Source organism: Zosterops lateralis (genome assembly GCF_965231275.1).
Source record: "Zosterops lateralis genome assembly, chromosome: 5".
Classification (NCBI taxonomy): Eukaryota; Metazoa; Chordata; class Aves; order Passeriformes; family Zosteropidae; genus Zosterops; species Zosterops lateralis.
In genome coordinates, this window is record NC_139766.1 from 44,771,924 (window position 1) to 44,799,347 (window position 27,424).

Consider the following 27,424-nt stretch of genomic DNA (forward strand, 5'->3'; position numbering starts at 1 on the left):
TATATTCTTCATGGTTCATTTACTGCAAGGAAAACTTCTAAGCAGCCACTGTTAAAATTGGCATGCGACTAGAAATAAAATGTACTTTTATTTTCACTTTTTAGCACACTATGTTGTGAATAGACATTACAGTTATCTCCTTACAACACTGGCACATGCACTATCCTTGCATGACTAACCCATTTGGTCATGGCTTCTGGCACTCTGAAGCCTTGGTTTGTTCTCCTTCACCTCCTCTTTGTCTTCTGTAACCCCTTCTTTTTTTCCTCTAGCACTCATGAATAGTGCACATCCAAAATGCCCTGTCGAAGAGGTATGTCTGACACAACACTGCAACTCTTCAATCAAGTATGCTTTGCTGATTTTGGCTAATGATGCTATGATGTTGCACAATAAGATGCTACCACTTCCTTAAATTGCACTTGCTATGCAAAAAAAATTTCCCTTGAATAATTTTTCTCTCTAAAGAAATTCTAATGAAAATGCAATGGGGCCATTGAAAGAAATTATTTGAATGTAAATATGGCAAAACCAGAAAAACTAAGAGGTCGAGATTTGCTTATTTTATGTAACTTAAACACATGATTTGAAAAAAAAGTTTCTGACTCTTAATCCACAAGTGATTTAAACTTTAGCAAATATCTAGCTGGTAACATTTAATATTTTCTTTTTACATGAAGGAGAGTGAAATATCTTTTCAGGTTCTGTGCCTTAGTACCTTTCCCTTCTATTAAACAAGCAGAAAGAAACATTAAATAAGATTAAAGAGCACATCTCAGAAATTATCCATCGAAAGGAAAAGCCTGATATATTTAGCACTTCTTTTTGTTTAATTCATGTATTGGTTTAGTGAAAGGAAAAGAAATTTCAACTCTAGGGTCCCCACAATGCAGAATATAGAAAGGTGTGGGAATGAAGAAGACAGAGGACAGGACCAACTCTCTTGATGGTAACTTGGACATAGAGAGACTTAAAATGATTATGAAACTCCACTCTGAATATTTTAAAAACTTCTCATATAACACAATTTTTTTAAAAAATTTGGCCAGCCTTAAAATCTGGGATTTAGGATCAGATGCTCTGTGTTCTGCATTTCATTGATAGTGGATTGGTAAGGACTCTGCTATTATCTTCATATTGTTGTGACAGTATATTTTAACCTCTTCAAAACTTTTGTTTCTTTTCTTTAAACAGCTTCTCGGAGCTCTAGCCATAGTGATCAACAGAGGGATAGAAGGTATGATGTTGCTATTTATATTGCAATTAGCTGTTACTGTAAAAGATTGTATCACAGTATTACTTTTTATGGCTTTCTCCTCTAGTTTATTTCTTTCCTTCTCTCTATCCTTAGTATGTTTAGAGTAGACTTTGAAAAAAATAGAAATACTTTGATTTTTAAGCATGATAGGTCAAGAGTTTGAGGAATTCTCTCATCAACTTTTTTATGTGTCCTCAAAAAGGGAATGCAACCAACCATCAAACCTCTGCAGAACTGTTTTATTTTCCTGACATCTATGTTCGGGATCACTTCACAATGAAAATAAGCACACTTTAAAGCCTCCTTTCAGTTTCTCAAAGGGTATTGAGAATGGAGGTCACCAACCTGGATGGCTGGTGATCTGAGTCTGCCATTATTTTAGATGTGAAGGAACTGTACCCTTATTTTTAAAAAAATTGTTTTAAAAATAGTTAGAAGCTATGCTTCTGCAGCTTTATTTCTGTCAGCAGACAGAAGCTTCTGTAAGCAGATGCTTTACCTACTCACAGAAGTCCCTTTTCAAAGTGGAAGTTTTGTGAGATGGATCAGTGGTGCTGCAGGGACCGTGGCCTGGGAGCATGTGCCACTCCTGCAGCTGATGCTGTGAAAGAGCTGGTAGTGATAAACCAGGGGTGCTACCTATGGGTCCTTCACTGTCATGGAAGTCTCTGTGGTTCTGGGTGATGGAAGCAAATAGGCCCTGTCCCAAAGGCCTTGTGAGGCTTGCTCTGCCCCACTTTAGCACCCTGGAAGGTTTCCCTCAGGGTCTAAGGGTACACAAATTTTTAGATATACAGCCAAAAAGCAGTTTTAACTACCCTACTGTTTTCAGATTGTAGCAGGCTAAGGGCAAAGACATGATTAGTTCTCATTATCCCACGAAGACTAAGACTTCTACATCTAATTGAGTTGAACTTGTATTTAAGTACTTTAAGCAGTTAAATAATTTCACTGAAGCCAATAAATTTACTTTTTGGCTAAGATATTTAATTAGGGGCTTTGAATGGGATTCTAAGTGTTTGTTAGGAAGATCAGGTAAGTTGCTTTGAAATAATGGAAAGATGCCTTTAGTTAAATCAAGAAGACCTGAGCTATTTTTATTTCCCATTCTAGGAAAACCTTGAACTGTTATACTTAAAACAGCTATTTGTGAATGTTTTAGGTAATTATTTCGCTTTGTCTTCATTTCTAGACGTCCTGAAATTACAATAGTTGCTGCTGAACCCCTCCGGTCATCCTCCTGGTTTCCAGGTGCAAGTCCTGTCACTCCTCAAGGATTAGGATTCCCTTCTACTTCATCTCATGCTCAGTGGAGGAGAAATGAACATCTTCCTGCTGAGGTGAGCGTGAATTTACATGAGGCATTGTTTGATTTACAAAGGTAAAAAGCTCATTAGGTTAAAGAGGAACAGATTTTGCTTGCTCAGACTTTCATCACATTGAATAGAAGACTATGACAGTGTTCTTTTCTTCTGTATATGTTAATTTAGTTTTTTTTGAATTCAAATGCCTTTTTTTTTAAGTATCATATCTGGATGTACCTTAATATTTATCTCTCTATTTTGTAGCTTCCGCCATCGTACGAGCAGGTGATAAAAGAAATCAATCAAGTGCAAGTCAATACAACAAATAACAATAATGCTGCTGCTCCTAGACATACCACTACTTCTGCAACACAGACTGACTTTCCAGAGGAACTAATCAGCCATTTGCCAGGAAGTAATGTAAAAACTAGTGTGCCTCCACACTGGGAATCTGCAGGCTGTCGAGGTGAGGCTGTTTTGGATTTATTTGTGAAAACCTTAGTCTGTCTCCTGAAGATGCACTTCATTGTTGGTCTGTGTGGCATTTAATATGAGTAACAGTTAAATTTCTGTAAAGTATTACTACTGTAAATTTTTGTAAAAATCCTTTCTTCTGAATAGCTACTATTGCATTCAGAGTATCATTAAATCTTGAAAGTTTTGTTCAATTCAGCCAAAATGACAATAAGAACTTTGGGGCCAGAGAAGCTCAGCTATCTTATCAAAATAGCAGCACTTCATACATTCAGACTGAAAAGTGTGCAAACCAAGCTGGGGAAGCTGCTGTACTCTTCTTTGGTCTGGATTTTGTTTGCATGCCCCTCAATGCTGCAAGTTAACAGGAGGTTTTGAAATCAACCTGTAGATACCATGCATTTCAGCAATCTTCAATTTATTCCTGAAGTTTGTATATTTTTCCATTCATCTTTTTAGGAACAGAACTGTATTTTTACAAGCACCAGTAGAGATCTCAGTGAAAGCCATCATGTTTACCATCCTGATGGCTGTCAAAAAATAACACAAATTAAATGTTCTGGCATGGATAAGTAAAACCTTTTCTTTTCTGTTAGCAGGGCAGAGTCCTCTTAAACCTCCTAGGCCTCCTGCATCTCTTCTGAGTAAGTCTCCTGCAGAAAATGAGAATCCTTTAGTAGTCTTCGAAAATCCTGAAGGTCAGAGGTGCCAAGAAAATCCCAATGCTGTGATATGTCCTGTGCCAAAGCCAAGATCAAGAAGCAATCTCAGACCTGTGGTCAAAAGTACTGAAAGTAAGATAGACAGTGCAGAAGAAGTAAATGAGCCTACTGCAAAACAGCAGCAATCTCCAATTCAGCAGTCACCACTTCTAGATGAAGACAGCTTACTAGACAATCACTTGGTCATGGACAGCATGAGTACAGAAAGGAGCCAAAATAGTATTGTTTCAAGGATCAAAGTTTTTGAATCCCAAGGCACTAATGATACCTCAGGATTATCAAAAAAGCCAGAAATTGCCCCTCGTTCGTTTGTCCCAAGATCTGTTACTACAAAGAAGCCAGTGATTGCTCCAAAGCCAGGGGTAGGCAGAATTTCAGAAGAGTGGGATGCGTGGACCGAAAGCAAATCAACATCTTCCAAGGAATTGCAGCTTCAGCCTGAAACAGCTGGGAGCAGTGTTGTAACCAAACCTGAATTGCCAAAGAAGCCAAAACCTGGCCTTGTTAAAAGTAGCAGTAGTGATTTTCTTGATGCAAGGAGTGGATCAGTTGCAGAAAACAGCGATGGACAAAAGAGATTTCCTGTTCCTGCTCCAAGACCTCTTGTTCCTAAAAAGTCATGTTACTCAGAAAATCCTGCCCTTTCTTTGGCCTCACTAAAACCGGTTGCTGCTCCTCCACGGCCTTCTGTATGTGCCCAAGAAAAGGTTTTAAAGTCTCTGGGGGAATTGTCCCCTACAGCCAACTCCTCAGCAGCTGCTTTGCAAAATAAACTAGACGTGGAAGGAGATCTGATCAGTTTTGATGATGATATTTTGCCCCTAAGTCCAGCTTGTGTAGTTAAAGATAGCATCAGTTCTGAAGCAGCAGGTAAGAAGAAATGTTTTTTAAACTGTCACTGTGGTTGTTGTTTGCAGATGTATCCTGTGTGAGTTACATCTACCTGTCTTGTTGAGGTTTATGTGTGTGTAAGAAACTTTTGGTTTTCTGTTATGTCAAGATCACTATGGAATTACATGGATTTTGAGACTTGGGAGGTTGCAAAGCTGTATAAATCTCAGGACTTGTCACCTGGATATAATATGTGATTACTAAAATAATGATAGAAGACTTGATTTTATATGCTAGATGTCACCTCCAGAATATGCCACAGTTCTCGCTGGAGAATGTGAGACAGTTTATCTTTCACCATCTGATGTGACTAATTTATTTGAGTGCCTTAAAGTCTGTAGTGGAAACCTAGTCATGTGAAGAAGGAGCAGTGTTTGTGGCATGTAGGAACACTCGTGATCAAACATACTGGGGTGGTCTGTCCATCTCACCAATGCCTGTTTATTTTCTCTGTCCTCTCTTTCTGTCTTGTCTTGTCATGCGACTGCGTTCTTGTAACACAGTTTCAGGGTTTTTTAATAAATGAAAATAATTATTTCCTGTGGACAAATCAATTACTAGAACTACATTCCTTTCACAAACCTTATTTGATACTGTTAGGCACTTGGGGTTAATTTTTAGTGGTGTTTTAGGTTTAGTGGTGTTTTAGTTTAAGACACGGGCGTTGGGCTGTCATTACATTTTATAGCAATAGGTTTTCCCCTCTTAATATTCAGCATGTCTGGTTTAGTTCACCAGCCCCATTGCAATCCAGGGAGAGTTCTGTTTTAAAGCAGAGGGTGTGTCATACAAAAGGCTCATTTAAGAAGCTGGCTATGACTTTCAATTTAATTTTTTTAACCTCATCTGTTAGGTTTAGATGACCAGGGTATGGTTTTGGGGGGGCTCGCAGGGGCGGCTTTTCTGAGAAGCTTCCAGAAGCTTCCCCCATGTCTGACAATGTGGGAGGGATCCCATGCTGAAGTAAGAGAAGAGTGTGGGAAGTCCTCCCCCAAAGAGGAAGGAATGGCAGAGACAATGTGTGATGAACAGACCACAGCCCCCCTTTTCATCCCTCTGTGCAGGGAGGAGGAGAGAAAATTGCAAGTGAAGTTGAGACTGGAAAGAAGGAAGGGGTCGAATTACGTGTTGTTAAGATAAGGATTTATTTCTCATTACCCTTCTCTGATTTGACTGGTAATAAAGTCAAGTAATGTTTCCCCAAGTCAAATCTGTTTTGCCATGATGGCAGCTCATGAGTGATCTCTCCCTGCTCTTATCTCAACCCAAGAGTGTTTTGTTACATTTTCTCTCCCTGTTCATTGGAGGAGTGGAGTGACAAAGTAGCTTTGGGGGGCACTTGACATCCAGTCAGGGTTGACCACCCCACATCATTTATCATCTTAACATTCACGAAAGAGAAGTGTAGATGCTGTGTAGTTGTCACAGTAAATCAATATTAATGATTGTTAACAAATGCAATTCCTTCACAGTTTGTGAATTATATTGTCAGATGCAGTTCTAATTTGTTATTGTTTCTCCTCTGTATTGTCATAAAAGCCCCAAGGCAGATGTAGAAAGTTCCCTTAAAGTTTTAAATTGTTAAGATTGGTACGTACAAACATACAGTTCTCAGGAGAGCTTATGAAAGCAACAAAAATAAGGCAACAAAAGATCCTGCAGGAGAGGTGATTATTTCAGCATGGATACAAGTTCATTTTTTTCTTGGGCTGACAGATTTCCAGCAACACTGCAAAAATGTCACCAAAACTGAAACGAGGCAGGAGTACAGGATGACTGGAGAGGTGTTTTGTACTTATGTCAAGGAAATGTATGGCTGATGGTGTCTAGGTGGGAAGAGAGGCATGATGATTGTGTCTGGAGACTGGAGTCATGGAATAGACGCTGTACATGTGGATGGTTTTAGAAGAAAAGCCATTTAGGGGAAAACTTCCATAGTTTCAGTCATCTTATTTTGAATAATAGATGTAACAAATAGAAGGAAAACAAACCTGTTCTAAGTAGTAGGTAAGAAAAGAGAATATTTACATTTTGAAAATGCATAAAAAGGAAAATCATGTTTTAGCTGTGTACACTGAAAGACAGACTTGCCCCCAACCTAGAAAAAATATGTAACATTAATTCTCCCATTAAATCGGCGGTTGAGTGATCACAAATGAAAATCACCTGAGAGAAACGGCTTTCGTGATGAAGTGGTAAGAGTGTCATTCTTACTCTTTCTGGTTGGTGCTCTAGGTGTTATTCTTCATTTAATTAAGAAGAAAATGCTTTCCATCCTCATGGTTAATAGAGGAATTATTCATATAATAGTTTCTTGACTTCTTAAGTCACCTCCCCATGATTTTATTTATTCAATGAATGAATAAAATGTCATCTGTGCTGCAGTCACTTCTTGCCTGCTAAAGAGAAAAAGGTATGGCAGCATTCCCACTTTATTACACTGTAAAATTATGACTAATTACAGATTACTGCTGGCATTTTTGAGCTCAAGATCATATCCTGTACCCTGGATAACTAATAGTGTGCAATGTCTTGACAGAGCATCCACAAGAACAACACTGGCTCTCTGAAAATGAGGCAGCATAGAACACTAGCTATTTCTCACGTTCCCATAGGAACAGCTTAGGATTTGCAAGATGAATCCATGGTAAAATGTTTTGTGAAGGCAGGAAGAGGAGCTCTAATCTTGCTCCCAGTTCCCCAGACCTTTGCATTTCTTACATATTTGTCATTGTCATTACTTAGCAAAATGACAGTGCTCTGCTTGTTGTTATGGCAACCCTAAGAAAGGAAGAAGGCTTTTATGCAGTGGCATTGGAAACCAAGCACTAATATCTTGTTTGTCAGGGAGCAGCGTTACATCGCATATTGCAGTGTTACCAGAGCTTCATTTTGTCTGGTACAGCACAGGTGCATTAGGCCAATGTAAACACAACTGGAGGGATCAATCCCTGCTGCTGCTGCTGCTGACTCCTGCTGTGAAAGGAGGAAGGGGAAGTGTTCAGTGGATGATGAGGAGGGCACACAAGGCAGAAGTTGAAGTGAGCGTATGAATGAAAAGGTGAAACGGGCAAAACAAAGTTCAGAGTCTCCACAGCAACTTAGTTGACTAATGTAAGGCATCAGCTTTCTCTAACAGAAGGCTACCACCTCCACAGTAAGTGAAAGATATTTGAATACTGTATATGTGCTAAGATCAACAGTGTTGGCTACAAACAAGTTTAGTTTCACCAGTCTAAATGCCAGTGTTTAACTGGCAGTTCAACTATGAAAATTAGCTGAATGATTCAAGTTTACCTCGAGCAATCCTGTGAGTTTTGTCAGTGTTTGACAGCATCTCCAGCAGCACAGCTGTTAGTTGAGTGAATTTACCCTTATCCAAACATCGATAATTTTATCCTTGTCCAACCTGTGTGAAGAGGGGAATCATTCTGGTGCAGATAGAGACTCTAGATACTGAGATTTCTTTTAAAGCTTTCAGCAACCACTCAGAGAGTTGAAGTCTATGGGAGCTTTGGAAGCTGCAAAATTCAGAGGTGAATTGTGACAGAATCTTGAAGCCAACTCATGATGCTGGCCCAAGGGAAGCAGGAAGGAGAAGTCAGGAAAGACAGATCTGTAGAACTGCATTGTAATCAGCCAAAACAGTTTCAAGTGCCATAATTTTGGACTCGAAGGCTAATGTTCAAAGCCATTTGTATCTAATGAAATTACTTCTGTTTAAGTCAGTCATTCAGAATGTGAAGGCATCTGTTTGGGACTCCTTTTGGTTTTTAATGCTTTGGTGATAGTTGTGATATTTTGGATCATCTGGGTTACTTTTGCATTTCTTTTATGGCTGATAACAGGGACTTGTGCAGTTCCTGGCAATTAAAAGCTTTGGTAATCCATCAGGTGGGCTCAATTCTCACTTATCCACTTTTACAAAGGCTTGGAAATTAAATCCTAGTGAAAGTTTAACTGTAAATTTCACAGCTTCAGAACACTCATGATTTTACTTGTAACTTGTATTAGTTGCTGTGTCAAAGCGTTGCTAAATGTTATAAGAACATATGTTTTGGAAAAAGAAGATCAGGTAATGGTGCATTTAGAGGACACATTTACATTAAAACTTAGAGGTGATAATGCTGCTGTTTTTATTCCTTTTCGCATGTCGGGAGCTCTTCTTCCTTCTCTCTTCTTCCTTCTCTTTGAAACAGCATATAATTCTCTGATTGCTCTGTGCCTGACATAGCAGAACTCAATTTAAACCAGATGCTTTGAAAAGTAGTTCAGAGAGTGCCTTACCTTACCAGCAGGAGACTGCTCACATTTTGATATCTTCATTATGTTCAGGTCGAACAGTAGTATGACTACTGCATTTCTTAATTGTCTTACCTGTCTGTCTGTTTAACTACTTTATTGTAGTATAAAGGTTCATTTCTGTCTCTGCTGAGAAAAAAATCCAACCAAAGCAATGCTGCTATCCATTCATATGTATTGTTGCTTCTTGTGGCATGAATGGTGGCATTTGTGGCATTGTGGCATTACAGACAATTTGTAGCATGGTGGCATTATAGGCAATTCAGAAAAACTGCTGCTTGAGTAACTCCAGATTTGTCTGCTCTGGGGATATTGCCCAGCTGCTTGATTTTAATTGCTTCCTTAGGACGGAAAAGAAAAGGAAAAAAAAGAAAGAAAAAGAAAGAAAGGAAAAAAAAAAAAAGAAAATACTTCTAACTGGTAGATTAGGCCAGACATATCATCAAAATAATGCAGCTTTTCTTAAGGTTCAGCTGTGTTCCTGATGACTCTTATTGTGGTTATTTTCAAGACACCTGTCTTCTTTTTTACTTACTGACAAATTATCACTCCAGAAAAGAATAAGCTATCTCATCCATTTTAATCTGCTCTTTGGCATAAAACCCTGTAAAAACAGTTTTACCCGAGGACATGCTGCTGTTGGAGATTGGGGGCTGTGCTGTGTCCTGTTGGTTCTGCTGCAAGGTTGGCAGTCTCCAGGAAAAGTTATCAAGCATCCGTTAACTCTTCAGTCTCTACAGATGCTTGCTTAGTGGATATAAATTGGACCCTTTAATGACTGTGAAAGTTGGCACAGGAGAGGGCCTTATATCTAGGCTCAGGAAACAAATAAGGTTTTTAAATCATAGCTACATAATAGATGAGTAGCCCTTTAGATTGTCGAATGCAAATTAATTTAGTTTGAGTTCCAAGTCTATAGATGCTATGAAATAACACACAAGTTATAATGTTCTTAATAAGATCTGTCATCTCTGATAATTAAATCTGTTTATTCTACAGTATTTGAAATGCAGATGTCCTTTGTTCACAAAGTTTGTCAAAGAACAAAATGCTTATTTAAAAGAAAATGTTTATTAAAAATGCCTCTTTTTTTTTGCTAAAAGCATGTGAGATTCTTGCAAGAGAGTAGATAAGTATCTTAAGCAACATTATAAATTACCTTGTCCTTCACATTTTCAATAAAAAAGTTTTTGTATATCTGACTGCTTTCCATTACCTGCTTTGGAAATTTCCAGCTTGCCTGTTTTGGGGCACTTGAATGTTTTGGCAGTAAAAATTCATTCATTCACCTGGCAATAATGAACAAGGCTGTGGTTCTTAATCTCAGGGTAATTTGGGGGTATATTTTCTTGGTCATCCACTGTATGTCCAAATACCCTCCAGCATCTAATTTTTGAAGTTAGACCAGGTTATGCAACCAATTTCTTCCAACCTGCCCTCACAGCTGACCTGTTCTGGGCAGGAGGTTTGATCAGAGACCTCTGAAGGCTCTTGCAATCTGAACTATCCTAGTCTTACTTCAACTAGCAAACTAGACTCTTGATAGAGGAGCAGCCTCCAAACTCTCCCATAATAACTCGTGCTGGTATGCACAGTATTTTTGTGCCAAAGGCAGTGTAATTTCCATCACCTGTACTAGTACAGATGAACAATGAACAAATGGTTGTGCTTTTAGATACACACAGGTGCAAAGTGTGAGCATTCGTACACTTTGAGAGAGAAGTGCTGAAAGCTCAGAAAAGGTCTATCTGTATCCTTCTGTATGTACAAGTAGTATGTGTGTAGTTTTCTACCCTATTAATGCTTTTATTGCTATTAAGTGTTACAAAAGTCCAAGTTTTGCTATTCTAGTAGTAGCTTTTGTTTTATCTGCCCTCCAGCTTTCTGACTACATGGACAAGATTTCATTGCTCAGTTAAGGACAGCTTGCATTTTCAACAAGTACATTTAAATCTAATCTTCTGTGGCACGTCTTGGCAAATTCTTTCTATACTTCACAGAGAATACAAAACTTTATATAATATTCTTTGCATTTGTGCACTTTTGTCTCACTGAAGGCTAGGCTCTTTCTGCAAAGCAGATTTGCTTGCCTCTCCTCCAGTTTTGGGTCTGGAGCAGTACTAAGTCTCCTCCCAAATGATGCTCAATTCCTTTTATTTGAATGAGCTGGTTAGTTGCCTAGCATTAAGAGAATACCAAGAACCCTGAGTGTCACCTGAACTTACTTTCAGGGTGTGTACAGATCAGATGCTGAAAGAACCTGCATCCCATTGTCTCTCTTTTTTAATTTTCTAGTCTCTTAAAAGTTACATTCATGACCATATATGACAATGTTCCATTCAGAGGGAGCTGCAAATTGCATATTTTGTGAAAGGTAGTATAATTCATATTGTTCTCTCTGTGTCAGGAATCCATTTCTGAAAACAGTGAACTGTTAATTTTCTTGATGAAAAATACTGTGGAAAGCAGATTGGTAAAATCTCTGATGCTGGAATTCAGATACCATACCTGTCTAATACATCTCCTATCATTGTAAATAGGGTGAGATTTAAAATGTCTAAGTGAACATCAGACTTTTTTGATTGAGACATTTCACAGTGCTTCCTGAGCATGAACCCCATTCTTTGAGGTGATACCTCTCAGGTTTCCATTGAATCTCTGGCTTTATTGCTAGGAGGGGCCTGTTGTTTAGAATATTCTCCCAAGTATGGATTGATTATGCTTCCATAAACACCAGAGTGCTTTCAGGCAGCTAGATTTTAATAAAAAAATTTGTTGATGAGGTCTCTCCCTGTTCTCTGTTCCTGGAAGACTCTGGTAACAATACTGTTCTGTGTGAAGGTAATGTGAGAGTTTTGCCTTTAACAGCTGATTTAGGTTTTTAGATTAAACCTTGAAAGTAGGCACAATTGCACACTTCTGTAGTGAAAAGTAATGACAGCATCCATGCCTTTGTACTCCATTGTTTTCATGTGTATTGCATACTTGCAGGACTGAGCATCTTCACAACAGATAGTACTGTCTGGGCTTTTAGCTTTCCACCTACTATTTGTTTGGAGATTCCCTTTATTGCTGCTGAGGTATCTATTACCATCTTACTTATCTATTACCTCTTGCTTAAAGACTTCCAGTAAATATTTCAGGAAGATACTCATCTGTCCTTCTTGCATGGGCAAAACCTACTGCTTCTTCTGTAACCTCATTTTTAATTTTAAATAAGAGTGGTGTATGTCAATGGGGAGTAAAAGTTTGTTTCTCCAAAACTGTTAAAAGAAAGGAGATTATGTATGGTTTATTGGAATACACAGCTTAGATTTGTCTTTCCTGCAAACAAGCATAGTAATATAAGTTATCACATAACCTTTTGAAACAGAAGCTCAAGAAAAATGAGACTAAGGAAGCCACAGATTTTAAGCATTGCTGTAAAACTTTAATAAAAAACAATCAATAGAAGCCTGTTGCTATGTCTTACAAAAAATTACTTGCAGATTAATTTCCTTGAGCTGAGAAGCTTTAAATGAGTACATTAACAATTCTGTTTTCACACCTCCATGAATTATGCTCATACGATGCCCAATTGTTGTTAAACAACATAAAAATTTGATATGTTGTCAGTCCCATTGCACAAAGCAGCACAGTCGTTTTCTCAGCCAATTTCTGCTGCAAGCCCAGTACTGGGGAATGGAATAACACAAACAAGGTAATGAGTTTTAAACTAATTATGAAGTGACAACAGTATAATTGAACATAGGATAATGAGAGGAAAACTAACGTTCATCAAATGGTTTTCTCAGCCTTAGAAATTGCTTTTCTCAGACTTAAAAATTGTCAGATGTATTGATGTAGAGAACTCTGCCAACTGCTGAATGGTCAAGAAAACTACTTCTATGCATAGCAGTGATTAACAACTTACAAACAGCAATTTTTTAGTTTTAAATCTCCTTTAAATTTACAAGACCACCTAACTGTGAATATTTGGGATATTTAGAGCATTTCCACTTGGTCTCTCAATGTCTATATTTACATAGGATGGAGGCTTTGGAAAATTGTTTCCTCGTTTTTTATGCAGAGCTTTGTTCACCTCTGCAGAACCTTACCCTGAGAGGTGCTTTGTGTGCCAGAGTGTTCCTTATGGTCATGCTGTGTCAAGGAGCCCATGACTTAGCCCTGCTTGTCCTGTGTCTCCAGCTTTCCAATAGGCAAATGCAGCTTTGAGGCCTTGCTGCCTCACCAGAGACACTTCTCAAGTCTGATATAGAGTTGCCAGATAACTAAAAGAGAGAACAAAGCTCAGTTTCAGGGGCTTTTTTTCAGCTGCACCTAAAGTCACTCTGAACAGCAGCATAAAAATTCAAGTTTCATAAATCTTCAGGTTTTTTAAATGCAATTCTAGTGTTAGCATTGTAGCTAGCAGATGGAGGTATAAAAGAGTAAAAGAATATTGCAGGCTTGCTCCAGTGGTGGGATTTTGTTTTCTTGTAATGACTGTACTTCCAGAATGCTTCCATCCTACTTGTGGTCTGTGTTTTCAAGTCCCCTACCAACTCTTGCTGTGATGTGGCTTTCATTGAAGAGACCTTAGCTAGCTACCTCTCTTAGCTCAGAGACCTTAGCTCCCTACACTCATGTGCAAATCTGTGACTTGAACAAAATGCTGTTTCACCCTTATATTCTAAAACATTGTGGGTTGCCTACCTAATTTCCAGATGCACTGGCAATCTTTGGGCACAATGTGATGGAGCCATCTTAGATGGTAACAGAGTTTATTTTTAACTGTAGCCTGCATACCTTTATCTGTAGATAAATTGTTGGCCTGCCACAATCCTTTTTACCTGAAGTGTACACTCACAGGTGTTGTACAAGCAGCCTGACATAAGGAATTTATTCGCTTGATTCCTGAATAAAATGTGATCTGAAGGTACCAGGTGGGTTTCTGGGGAACCTGTAGGCAGGCTGGGTTTAGGAGAGGCCATGGCACAAATCCACATAGCACACCCGTATGGGATGGATCTGCCTGTGAAGAAAGCCTTAAGCAAGGGGCTAGTGGGAGGTGGACATCTGAGCAGGGTGAACATGCATGGGCTCTGTGGCATGTTATCCCTGCTGTTGTGACAGCTGCACGCTGGCAGCAGGAGCTGGGGGCACTGCCAGAGCAGCCTGATGGCAGATGCATTGGCCAGGGGAAGCTGTGGCCACCGAGTGACGTGAATGCAGAAGGGCATGAGGTTGTTCATAAATAAATACTGCATTGCTGGACTTTCCTAAATCTTATGTGAATTGCCAGGCACAGATATATAGTGTCTTGCTTGGATTGGATTGGATTGGATTGGATTGGATTGGATTGGATTGTTCAAAATTGTCAATAAAAAATCATGACTTCATATGACATAACTGTTTTTTCTAAGTATTGAAGATAAAATTTTATCAAATACAGATTTTTTCAACTTTGTCAGGAAGTGTGGCAGTAGTTTTGGGAAAGAGTATGGTTTTATTGAAGTCATGAGGAATTCAAAGAGATGCCCTGCATACTTCCTTTCTTAGACTGTGACACTCCATAAATAATATCTCATTGAGCTACACATCTGAAAAGGCCAGCAGAAGAAATCAGACTCGGTTGTTGTGGCAAGGAATATGTGTCAGATTTATCACCCAGAGTCGTCCTCCAGTTTCTACTGGACACTTTTATGATACTGTTAAGCATTGCCATTTTACTGCAGAATTTGATAATGTCAGAGAAAGAAGCAGCAGTTGTTAAGAAGAGAGAAGTTGTTAAGAAGAAGCTCTTTAACATGAAGGTGTGTTTGAGAAAGAACACATTAATTTGGTCTTTATTTATGTACTAGTATTTTTACAGCTGCCTTCTACATGTGCCTATGTTCCCATGCCTGTTAATAAGAGACCAGTGTTTAAGGTAATGAAGTATGGGAAGCATTACTCCTGTCTTACCAGGGGAATGCTTGGGCAGGCTTATAGAGGAATGAGTGATACAGGCAGGGGCAGAGCACAGGCACAACTCCCATACCTTAGTCTGAACCAGTTACCTCCATGTCACCAGGTTTATAACCAACAAAATGACACAGAATCTTCAAAAGAATTAGTTATTCTACAGCAAGGATGTTTTGTAATCAGCAGTATTTAAATGTTTCATATGTTTCAGTAGGTATTTTTTCTGCTGCAGTGCTGATTGTTTAGCTTTGGCAAGATTGCATTGATTAAAACTTTGCAGTGAATGTGTTCACAGCTGTGTCAGTGCATTAGATCAAGTGCTTTGTAAACATTTCCCTAAAGCTATTCTGATTTCAGGTCCCTATTACCAAGCAATGCAGTTCCTCTTGTTCAGTGGCTCATATAATCCCAGAAGGTATCTGAAACATGTTTATGTGAAGTCAACTATGAAAGCACATGTACAAAGAAGACCTGTTACTTTAAAAAGCTGGGTATGCTAATCGCATCAGCCTGAGCTATCTTTTTTTATTGCTGTGTTGAGTGTGAAATATAAATATCCTTAATAATGAAAGCAGTAAGTATTAAAGATGTTGGGGTTTTTCCTTCTTTTAGATCCGTTTCAGTTCCTTACCAAAAATGAACCTGCCAAGGAACAGACAGCTCAGCCAGCTTTAGCTCGAAAACCCACTGTGATCCGAATCCCAGCAAAACCCGGGAAATGTAAGTTCTTCTTTCAAATGTCTGAGAAATGTGTTAGAAAACCATTGCAGTTGAGATAACATTTAGTAATTGATATGCTGTTTAGTAGCTAATATCAGCTGCCAGAATCCCATGGTATGGTTTGACAGGACAGAGGAACCAGGCTAAGGGCTGTGGTGGGAGGGAGCGGTAGATGAGTGTCATGTTCCACTCTCCCTGCTGCCCAGCTGCCTCACTGGGCTCCCTCCCTTGAGTTTGATGCCTCTCAAACCCGATGGAGCTGATGCTTACCAGAGGTGAAACTGTATGTAAGGGGCAGATCTAAAGGCTGGAAAGGAAGACTTGAGGGAGACACTTGAAGCAGAAGCAAGCTTGTTTCCTCTGCTAAACCATATTCTGGAGCTGAAGCTTTGGCCAAGTTGACTTTGGTCCTGACCTTAGCTTGAGGTTTAATGCTGCTCCTAAGCTTCCTTGTCCAAAGAAAAGCATTGGTGCATTAAACTTTCCTTCAAATACAGCTTGGTTGGGATGTTTAACATAGTTTTCATTGTTTAAATCAAAAAATTCCCTTGGTCCTTGCTACTTTTGAAATCTGTGGCCATTTAAGCAAGAATGTTTAGGTAGCAGTTTGAGGGAATAAAAAAAGGCATGTGAGAACTGGGATGCAAAAACCTATGTGTTCAATTTTATGTCAGGGTTTTTGACTATAGTTTTCTGAAAGTTACTGTATTCCTAAAGCTTGCCATCTCTAATCCTTTACAGCTTTACAAATGACACTGACAGTGTCTCAGAGTGGAAATTCATCAGAGAGCCACAAGGTCTTTGTGTTGGTCTTTGTATGCTGAAGTGCGTACTTGCAGAATTCTGTTTAGCCTTATTTTTGATCCTCAGAGCTTAGGGAAAAATGTCAAAAGATAGCTCCTAAAACTCATGTTTCAAAATCATGTTTTGTCACATTTAGTAGGTGTATAGTCAGTTTGTAGTAACTGGATGTGCAGGTGGTATTCCTCCTAAGAGTTTCACTCATTATTTCCAATTTCCCCATTACTAACCCACTGTTAAAACACTAAATTTTCTTTTCCCCTGCATATGTGAGAAAAGCAGTGGAAATGATTAAAAATGCAGAGGAGACTGAAGATAAAGCTGTGAGGAAAAGTCTTTCTGTTAGTACCTGATTAAAAAGAAAAGGTTTTTTCAATTGTTTACAAACTACTGTAAAGAAACTATGACATAAATCTTTTCTATAAAGGAAATTTTAATTACAATTAAAAATTAAATTAAACCAAAAGTCAACCAACTACGTGACTTTTTTTTTTTTTTTTTTTTTTTTTTTTTTTTTTTTTTTTTTCTGAGATGGATTCCCTTTTGAACTTGTAGATAACTGGTCCCTTGCTGCTCTCTAGTGGTAATTGAAATTTCCACAAAGGAATGCCGGTCCTGTACTTGGCTACAAACAGCAGGAGGTTGTGAAGGACTGCCTGCCTTATGGGAATCAGTGGTTGAAGATTAATAGGATAGGGAGGAACAGAAGCAGATTCTGAGAAAGCAGAGTAGCCTTTTGTCAAGTAGGAGCTGCTGCAGAAATGGAACCTGTTAAAAGTTACAAGAGGAGAGCAGTACAACTGGGCCAAGGTATAAATGGATATAGTAGGATTTACATTGTAAAGGGGCCACATAATCTCAGTGCAGGGGAGTCTTTTGCCGTGTTGTTTATGGAGGAGATAAATTCTGTCAGGAAGCAGCAAAAACTGAAAAGAAAACCCCCAATAAACAAACAAGACAAAATAACACAAATTTTTAAAATCCCCCCAAAACAGCTCACCCAGCACTACCAAAAAGAGGACAGAACTGCTTAAGAATTTGAACTCCATTGAAGTTTTCAGTTAGGATTAGCATTTTTTGTCGAGATGTGGCTAGAAAGGAAGCAGTAAAATTTCACTTCAGTTATTACACTTAAAAAACACTGAAAATAACATCTGCCTTCTAATTATTTGGATTTTTTTTCCTCTAGTTCCTTTAACTCTTACCTTAAAAAGAGTAAAGAAGAGGAAATTAGGCCATCTGTGTATATAGCAAGATTTGAAGTGGTAATGAAATGTCTCAATACTTTTTATAGCAGTAAGACATAAAAAGATTTCTTTTGGGATTACTGTTAAGTTTAGTTTTTTTTACTTTTCATCCATCCCAGTACCTTAGAAAAGTGATGAACTTCCCAACTTTTTCCCCCATGCCTGGTCACTGCCAACACAGTAACTGTGAGCTGCTTCTAAGAATTGAACTGATCCATTTTTACACATCATAGCAGTGTATATAGCATTTATATAATAGTAAGGCAACAAAGATGTTGAAAATAAACAACACTTCTCCTTCCTATGATTTGTTTCTTTGTTGAGAGTAATTTTCATGAAATGAGCAGCTGAAGGTTTTGTTTTGAATAGCATCTCTCCTCTTTTTATTTTTTTGTTGTCAGTCTATAAATGTCCAGGCTGTCTACATATGTATTTTATGTAACTCCAAGTTCAGCTGGAAGTCAGAAGAGCTTAAGTGTCTGTAGTTCTTTCTATCAAATTAATTTTCTTGATATACAAACAGCTTGTAAAATAGATGATATGGTTCCAATATATAAAGACAAAATGTTTGGTAAATATGCTAGCAAAACCTGTCCAAGTGCTTCCCAGGTTTCAGTGGCAGAGACATTGAAAGCAAATGTCATATATTTAGAAGGATTTTCTATTCTTCATTGAGCGTGAGGACATCATCACTCTTCCCTAGTAAGATCTGTAGTGTTTCCTCTTCCATGTCCTAAACTTGCTTTGCTCCTTAAAGACTGCCTGGGAACTTCCATCTGTGTTTTCTGTCATCCTGAATTTTGTAGCAGGCAATAACTTATTTACTTGCCTTTACCTTTCTAGAGATTCTTCCATCCAAGTCTTCTGATCTTTCAGGGCTACTTGAAATAACCCTCAGCTGTTTTCCAGCCTGAAGGATATTCCAGGAGCTGACAGCTGAAAAAAAAAGTGAGCCAGTTTAGAAATGTGGTGATGGCGTTTCAGGGTATCCAGTAATGAATCTGGCATTCCAAGGGGTAGAAACTCTTCTACTCATCTAATATTATATCACCAAATATTGCAGCTGAAACCCTGAAAATCTGAAATGACTTGCTGGTGTCCTGAGAGTAAAGTGAAGATCTATTATGCAGGATGGAAAGTACTCCTGTATTCAACCTCAGAGTTACAATGTTCCCCTCATGTCTCTTTTCTCTTTGCTGTTCTTTAAGTGGTTCTTCCCTTTCACTGTTCTGGCTTTGAGGAAGGAAGTTGCATTCACACAAAAAATGCCCCAGACCAAGGTGTATTCCTTTACCTATTGTTGATCCATGTAAGGAAGGTACTAATTCGACTTTAATTTGGGATTTTCTGGGTTTTTTACAGCTTTAAATGACATCCCACATAGCCCTCCGCCACTTCCTGCTGAAAAGCCTATTGGGAACACATCCAATATCACAGTGGGAAAACCCAGCAGTGGTGACCTAGTGAAAAAAGGGGTAAGTTAGAACTGTTTTCCTGTATTACAGCTTTGTTTACTTTGGTTAAAAGATCTCTTGTGATCCTCAAGCATTTGTAAAGTAAGTTGTTTGAAGAACCAGAAGATGAAAACAACTACTCAAAAATATAAGGCTTTTTTCATATAATTCTGTTCTCTAATTAATTAGGTAATTTAGACTGCTGTCAGTTTTGAAAAGCACTCTGGTGATTTTAGTAAACTTTGATCATACCTGTCTTCAATTTTCTGTATTCATTATCTAGAATCAGGATATTCTACAACTTAGCGTCAAAAGCCTTGCAAAGTGGCTCAAAGACCAGTGGGATTTGCATGGTGAAATGTTGTCAAAGTGCTTTAGAAATGTATTTTTTTACCTTCGTGCACACATTCCTCTTGGTGTCTGTGCTAATTTGCAGGCAGAGGAAACTTTTCTGTAGGAGAATGAAGCTTTATTTTTTTTCAGCTCTTTCCTTCTAAATGTTTCTGCTGAGTAGAACCACCTATTTTGGGAAATAAGCCTCTCTCCTCCTTGCTCCAGAGCACGTACATAGTAATGGTAGGCATTGTAGCTAAATGACATTTGACACAGATTTTCAAAAGGGAATTAATATAAACTAGAAAATGGCAGTAAAATTTCCAAATACTGAGTTTTCTGATGACAAGAATGGCAGAGAATCTTGTGAAAGCCACAGGCAGCAAAAAGGTCAAATCAAATTAAAAGCTGTTACTACACAGATGCTGCCAACAAATGCCTATGTAGCTACCTCTGCTATTAAGATAAAGGGTATTAAAACATCATGATTGAAAAGGCTGTTCAGAAAGGTTCTGCCTTTTCTGGATTATGCTGAAAAAAATAATTTTCGAAACAAGACATTAAATGACATTTCATGCAGTGGAACTCCAAAGCTTTTACAATGTCATCCTGGTTTGTGACAGGCATATAAAAGCTTCAGAGGATGTTTTTGAAAAAAGGACTGTATTGAATTCACTGGGACATTGAAGTCCTATTTTTGGAAAGATAAGAACTGTATTTCTAAAACTAGTATTGTTTATCAGTGGAAGTGATTAAACAGCAACAGCAAAAATTGTTGACCATAAGCAGCAGTTGGCACAGATTTCTTCCTTTTCACACAGAAGAGGAAATTTTTTGATATGAGGATAGCATCCTCATGTGAAAGTGGCAGGTTGTTTTCTTTCTAATAGGGTCATTTAATCAGAACATTAATTTGGAGACTCCGTCAAGGGTCAGATTTTGTCACAAAATATATATGGGTGTTTTTTAGGTGGGAAAGATCACAGAAATTGTTTATGAATTTCAAGCACATTCAAGCACCTAATTAAGTAAACAAGACTGTTCAGACCTATTTAGAGGTACTGGTTCAGAAAGGATTCTTTTGAGCCCACATTCAGCACTCTGATTTACGATGCTGTTCCAGAAGCAGCTGTGCTTGTTCTGCAGAGCTGGCAGAACTTTCTGGCATTGGGATGAAAATGAACAGCAGGAGGCAGTAAGCATGGTCACTTGTTAATCCATCACTGTGGTCCAAGCCCTTCAGACATGGCACATATCCTCCTCTCTGACTGCTGTGCAGTGGTAATCTCTGGCAGGGCCAGCATGGGCAGCTGGGAGGCCTTAATCTGCCAAAGCAAGATTCACTGGGATTTGTCTGTTAGATCTCTAGCAAACATATTTAGATGCCTTCTTTAATGGGAGCTAATGATATTTGCAAGAGATGCTGTCTTGTGCAAGTTGCATGAATGTCATGTTTTCTATTTTAAGCCTGTCAACGTGTTCCATGTGTCAAAGTTAAATCAAAGCTGGTAATGCCAATTCCTGTGGGCACTGTAGTTGTACATTTGTATGACTCTCCTGAAATTGGCTCCTAAGTTCTTACTGCCATGTAGTAGGAGAGATGGGGCTGGGTCATACTTAATGCACAATTTAAGCTGTGTTTCAGGTAGTAAATCAGTTTATTTACCCTCCATATTTCCCTCCATGTTCAACAACACTTTAAAATGGCAGAATCATACCATAATTCTTACTGCTTTACTCCCAGACCTCCAGAAACCTGTTTTTCATGTCCATAGGATATAATTTAATATAAGAATTATATTGTTTAAACAAGATTTTTTATTTTCCTTAGGCTTAAAGAAATGTCTTTTTTTCTTTTGAATGGTTGTAGGAGTCGGATCACTCAGAACAGGGTGGAGTGCCTCAGCTAGAACCTCTACTGCCCCCAAGGTGAGTGTGGTTCTTCAAAAGCCCTTAAAAGTGGTGTTTCTGAATTAATTTGTGTAGTTAGTCTCCGTGTAGACATCAGTGACTCCAGCCATAGCTCAATAGTGCTGGATGGGCACTATGCTCACTTAATAAATAGGCAGGCCCAAGTTGATAGCTGTTTAATACTTGTTTATACATTATGGTATGAGCAAGGAGATTAGAGGGGAGCAGCTGTTGGACTTTTCAGCTAATGTACAGTGGCTGTTGACAGTCATTCCTTTCTTAATATTTAACCTTTTAACCCACAGTACTCGCACTTGTGGTGGGCTTTGGTTGGTGAAGGAATGGAGGTAGCAGATGATGCCACCCTGAAAAGGGCAGATGCTGGGCCAGCAGCTTCCCAGAAGCGCTGGTTAGTTTATACACTTCAGACCTAAAATGCAGGTGGAGGATCACTGGTAAATTTGGGGTTTTTATTCTTGTGAACCAAAAAGAAGGAACGTCTGCAAGGGCAAAAGTTGCTGGACCAGCCTTTAACTCATGTCCATCAGTGCCAGAGGCACAGTGGATGGAGATCTGGCATTGACTAGCCAGCCCACTGTGTGTGTCTCAGTGTTTGCATTCTAAATCTTGAGTTTAAACACAAGAGTTTGCTCCATTGTGTTAGGACAAGAGAATCTTTCTGTTATTGAAGTGAGTCTTATCAATAGTAGTAAGTACTAATTAACAGGAAAAATACAGATGTGCCGTAAGGAAACACCTCATTATTTCTCCTAACAGGCTTATTCCTTGCCCACAATCAGTTTAGCATAACATTCTTGATTTTTACAAGGGTCTCTGGGACTGCAGTAAATATTTTGTCCTGTCACTCTTCTGCTCAAATGGATTCTTTTTTTAAAGTAAGCAGTAATAATTCACAGAATTGCTTGTTAGGGTCTTCTTGTTCAGTTGAGTTGCTTTAAAAATGTGTGGGTTGGTCTGTTTACAGATTTAAAGCAGTTTAACTTGGAGTATCTCCTTTTGTCAATGCTAAAAGTGCTTAGTTTTGATATGAGGTCAAGAAAAGGAAGAGATGGATGATGAAGAGAAGTGAATTTTTTTTTTTTTAATTTAAAAATTGTTCCATACTCAAATATAATAGAGAAGTCTTATCAGGAACATTAGTAGAGCACTAGTGTCTTTTCAAGTGATGGGTGACACTCACAAAATGAGTTAGAATGGTACTTCAAAGATCCACCAATGCATGCTTGTTGGGGTTGATAATTATTGCAGATCCATGAGGATTGCACGTGAACAAATAATTATGCTGAATTATATTATATGAAAAAAAGAGAAACAGTTGCAGAAACTTGCAGAACAGTTGTAGCAGAAACTGGTTGAAGGTATCCCAATAACAATCTGTATTTTTGGAATATTACTAGTAATATTAATTGCTACTAAATATTACTACTGTTACTTGCTAGTTTCTGATTTTGGTTTCTAAAACTGCTAGTCCACTAATAAGAGTGTGGGACCTCCAGCATTGCCAGAGAACCTGAGTATTTACACCAGTGTTTTCTTTCTGTGGTTGCATAAAAATGATAAATTCTGCTGTTGATGGCAATGTGCAAAGTGGTGTGATATGTCATGAGTTTCATCAGAGTCACTTCAGGTAAATGGCATCCCTAGGAATGGACTTGGTTGATTCCCGAAGACCAGCTTCCACAAAAGCTCTCCAACAGCAGATCTTCATCCTGCAGCAGCTACAAAGAAAGCTCTTTCTAGAGGTGGACTGCTGAAACAAATCCTGCTTATTTAGTGGGCTCCCCGGAAAGCTGGCAGGCTGTTGGTGAGCAGACTTGGAAATACGTAGTCAAAGGATCTGTCTAAGGCCTTAATCGTGTGGTCCCAGTCAGTATCTGAAGAGTTCATGTATTCCTGGAAAGTTTCAAATGCTACACACTGTAAAGCCCAGGTCATCACAAATCTTGTTTCCTTACTGAACACACTGTATCTAGAATGAGGTGGCAGACTTATTAATATGCATATTTCTCTGATGGTTTGCACAATTTTTAGGCCTGTGGATGGAAAAGTTGTACCTGCTCGACCTCCCCCACCGAAAAGTGTTCCTGGAAGGCCACCTCCACCAAAATTCTCTGCAGCCAAGACCTCTTCCCAGAAGGACGTTCTTTCGCGATCCAGTTCTGACATCGCTTCTGAGACAAAAAACAAGTTCAGGTTGGGACCCAAGAGAGCAAAAAGTGCAGTCTTTAAAAATCCAGATCCAGCATTACCTCCTAGACCTAAACCAGGTCATCCTCTCTACAATAAATACATGGTGAGAGTTGAGATATTCTAAGTACCTTGTTTTTAGAGAACAGTGCTGGTTAAAATAGTAGAGAAAAAGGTAGTTAAAGCTACTAAAGTAAGTTAGTATCATGTGGCTTTCAAAGTGCATCTATCAGCATAATCTTCCCTAGAAAATGCTAGTGGATAAATAGTAATGAGTCCTGTAAGGCAATACTGAAGAAAGCAATAAATACATGTAAAGTATAAATCTATCTATGTGATGTATTTTTGTGTATATAGGTAATTATATTATATTTATATATCTAATGCATAGCTCTTGGGGTTTGGGGGTTCTTTTTCCAATCACCTGTTCTGAATTCTCTTTCAGTAAAATTATGCTGAATAATTGCACTTGTATATTGGTTTACCCATAGATATCAAAATGATTAGGGAAATTGGTGGAGCATTGGAACTTAAAAAGTAGTTGACCTAACTTACTCAAGCTTGCAAAGAGTGAAGACTGTAACATTGCTAATCATACATTTTCATCCTATTGATGCCATCCTTTTTCATTATAAAAATGGTTTTGATATTGTATGTTTTATTAGGGATTTTTAAATACAAATGGAATCAACACTGCAAATGAAAACAAGAAGGTCTTTCCCCAGAAACTTGAAACTGGTCACTGATAGAGCCGGTGGCTGCTTGAACTAGTGATGTCAAAAAAAGCAGCCACGCAGCCATAGCACGTACAGCATCAACATTCCATCAGCATGAAGTGGAAACTTTCTGTTGCCACCTTTTTGATCTTTCACTTTTGCTACACTTTTGTTTCGTGTATAATATTTTTTTCTGTAGAAGATCAGTAGTAATTCCCTGCCCCTGTCAATGAAAATTTCCTCCCAGGGTGTTTTTCTAGTGCCTTCCATGACAAATGAATACGTTTCTGCATCAGAGTGTCTTTCTGAGTATCTTGTACTGCATGTAGGTGTTACATGTTAGTCAGTTAGGTGTCTAGGACACTTTTAAAGAGGGTGACACCACCTGAATTTCTCAGAGTGTCAGTTCATATCACCAGCAGTCTGTTCTGAATGCCTTCCAAAGAAACCTGTCCTCTTCCACTGGACTCCTAATTACCTGTACTGGCTTGTTTGAATAGTTCCATCATCTGACTGTTATCACTTGCAGTGAAAATTTGATGTGCTTAGAAGTCAAAAAAACTTTCTCATTTGCCTCTGTTTCTCTTTAAGCTACCTGTGCCTCATGGAGTTGCCAAGGAAGATTGTCTTCCCAGGAACACTGGAGAACTGTCCTGTAAGGTAAGGTGCTTTTTTTTGCTGACTTAAATATTCAATGAACAAGACTCCTGTTGCAGTAAAGTATCAAATGTTTTAGTCTTCAGAGGTTACACTGAAAAATGTAGTAGTGATTTATTAAATCCTTGTTTCTGTAATCAAAGCAAAACAACTGCCAAAACAAAACTCAATAATGGTGATTTGCCTCATAGCACAGGGACATTCAGCTTATGGAACAGAGCAAGAGTAATTACTTGGAGTGCCAGAAGGGAGAGAAAACTGGTGAAGTTCCTCTGTCTCATAGGAAAATAATCACTCCCTTAGCTGGGTATCTGAGAACTGAGCAAAAGATAAGCGAATACTGTACTAAGTGCTGTACATGATAAATCAGTGAATTGGCTTTGACATACGGGCTTGAAAGTATTTTCTTCTCTTTGCTTCTACAGATCGTGACTTGGTGTTAGGGCATGAATCTATTAATATTAAATAGCTAGTGGAAATTATAGCAATAAGCAGCCTTTTTGACTATTATCAGAAGCCTACATAGATTTCTATGCAGTATGTTGTTGTCTGTTGTAACTCATATTGCTCTGGTCTTATCTTTGTCTATGCTGGGCTTTTGTGGTTGTTGTTGGGCTCTTTTAGTTTTGTTGTTGTTGTTTGTTTGTTTCTTTGGTTTGAGTATTTTTCCACACCATCGTTGTCATAAGTACAGCCTAAAAATTCCTAGTGGGTGGGACAGAGAAGGTAGCTCAGCATTTTGAATATAATTTCTCTTCATGAAGATGCCAAAACAGAGGTGTCAGCTCCCCTCAGTGTAAGGAAAGGCATAGTGGCTTCCTTGATTCTCTTGGAATGTTTGTTGGAATATGTGCTGTCCCTGCTGAGTGTCCGGGGGTAGAGTTGGATTGGGTGTTCCCTTGAGCAAGGAGGAGTGACTGGTGGCACACAGTACCGAGCACCAGTGCAAAATTTGTCCACAGCCCTTGCAATGAGTGTTGCTATCAGTGCTACAGATTTCTGGCCCACAGAGATAGCTGAGGCTTTTTCTATACTTGGAAAAGTTGTATGCCTTCCCTTCGTTTCACTGGCTCAAAAGAGTGATTTTGGTGAAATGTATTCTTGTTTACACTGGCAGAAGGCGTACAGAATTCAGACCCATAGTTGTGTGACCATTTCCTTCTGCAATACCAGAACAACTCAGTGTCCAAAGTCAGAAAATTAATTTAGCAGTACATAACAGAGAATCTGTTAGTATCTTCCATGATTGATAAACTACTTGCTTTTATTTGTTGTTATCAGGATTCAAACCACCCTCCAAAAGTTTCTGACACAAGTGCACCTCATGCTGTAGTCCTGCATGATTTTCCTGCCGGTAAGTAAATGTGAATATTCTGGAAGCATGTTTTACTCAAAGACTTCCAGATAGAAATTTTCTTAGAAATTAGAGCTTAGAAATGGTGTGGAAGCTCAGTCTGCAAGGTCTGCACATAGAGTTATTCAAATCAGTGGGTTTAGCTGTAGATGGGTCAGTCTTTCAGTTAAAGCTCTTTGATTTATCAGGTAAAATTAAGACACTTTAAAAACTGATTCTGGTTTTTTCCTCTGGTATTTGTATTAGGAAGATTTTACTTAGAGAAAATCAGTGAGTGTGACAAGTACTGTTAACTTGTCTTGATGCTGTCTTACAGAGCATGCTGATGACTTGGACCTTCGTTCTGGAGACACTGTTTGTCTTTTGGAGAAAATTGATACCGAGTGGTACAGAGGAAAATGTGGGAATCGCACAGGGATATTTCCTGCCAACTTTGTTAAAGTGATTGTATGTAGGCTTTGTATACATTGCTACATAAGATCCTTTTGCATTTGTTTTCTGATTCTATTTTACTAAGGCTCCTGTGTGTTTAACTCCATTATGTGTTTAGATAATCTTTTATCCCACTGGCAGCATGGAAGACTCATCAGCTTGTTTGTGTGGTATTAGAAAGATGCTTGATTTGGCACAACCAGCATGTGTTATGGGGAATAATTTGCTGTCAATTTAAAGCCAAGTGAGAAAATCATTGCCCTTGCCAGATTCTCTCTGGAAACATGTGTAGTTTCTCAGGGTCTGCAAAGCAGATCATTTTTTGACAGCTGCATGTCAGAATCAACACTCAGTAAAAGATATTTGTGCCTCCCCCCAGCTCCCCATCTTCTGTTATTTTCTCATCCATTGACCTTTGCTGGAATCACCGCTTTTTTAGCCATGTAGTGAACTAGGTCAGAGTAGCAATTTAGCAAAAAGAAACCCATGTTGGTTTTTTTTCCCCTACAATATTGTTTTTTTTCCAACAGGATCAATTTGCCTAAGTGGTTTTCTAAGTGGCTGCACAAATGGTTGTGCTGGCACAGTGCAAGGAGATTGTGTTGTTGCAAATGAGCAGCTTAAAGCAATCCTGTTCCTGAATGTGACACTTGACAGTGAGTGGAAGGCAAGAGACAGGTGGTGTTTTGGAGCC

General features: G+C 38.6%; 1 protein-coding gene across 3 annotated transcripts in view; it reads left to right on the forward strand.

Moving 5' to 3' along the window:
- Positions 1-27,424, forward strand: part of SH3D19 (SH3 domain containing 19) — a gene marked incomplete at its 5' end in the record, with an annotated part of 83,573 nt that overhangs the window by 46,246 nt on the left and 9,903 nt on the right. Inside the window, 12 exons of one of the 3 annotated variants that reach the window (XM_083861521.1) lie at positions 273-313; positions 1,195-1,237; positions 2,451-2,598; positions 2,827-3,028; positions 3,633-4,640; positions 15,510-15,617; positions 19,028-19,140; positions 21,323-21,381; positions 23,416-23,677; positions 24,879-24,947; positions 26,226-26,298; positions 26,615-26,745. In XM_083861521.1, coding sequence (XP_083717647.1) covers positions 298-313; positions 1,195-1,237; positions 2,451-2,598; positions 2,827-3,028; positions 3,633-4,640; positions 15,510-15,617; positions 19,028-19,140; positions 21,323-21,381; positions 23,416-23,677; positions 24,879-24,947; positions 26,226-26,298; positions 26,615-26,745 — 2,232 coding nt within the window. The remainder of the gene's footprint in view (positions 1-272; positions 314-1,194; positions 1,238-2,450; positions 2,599-2,826; positions 3,029-3,632; positions 4,641-15,509; positions 15,618-19,027; positions 19,141-21,322; positions 21,382-23,415; positions 23,678-24,878; positions 24,948-26,225; positions 26,299-26,614; positions 26,746-27,424) is intronic. The other 2 variants (XM_083861519.1, XM_083861520.1) reach the window with 2 other exon arrangements.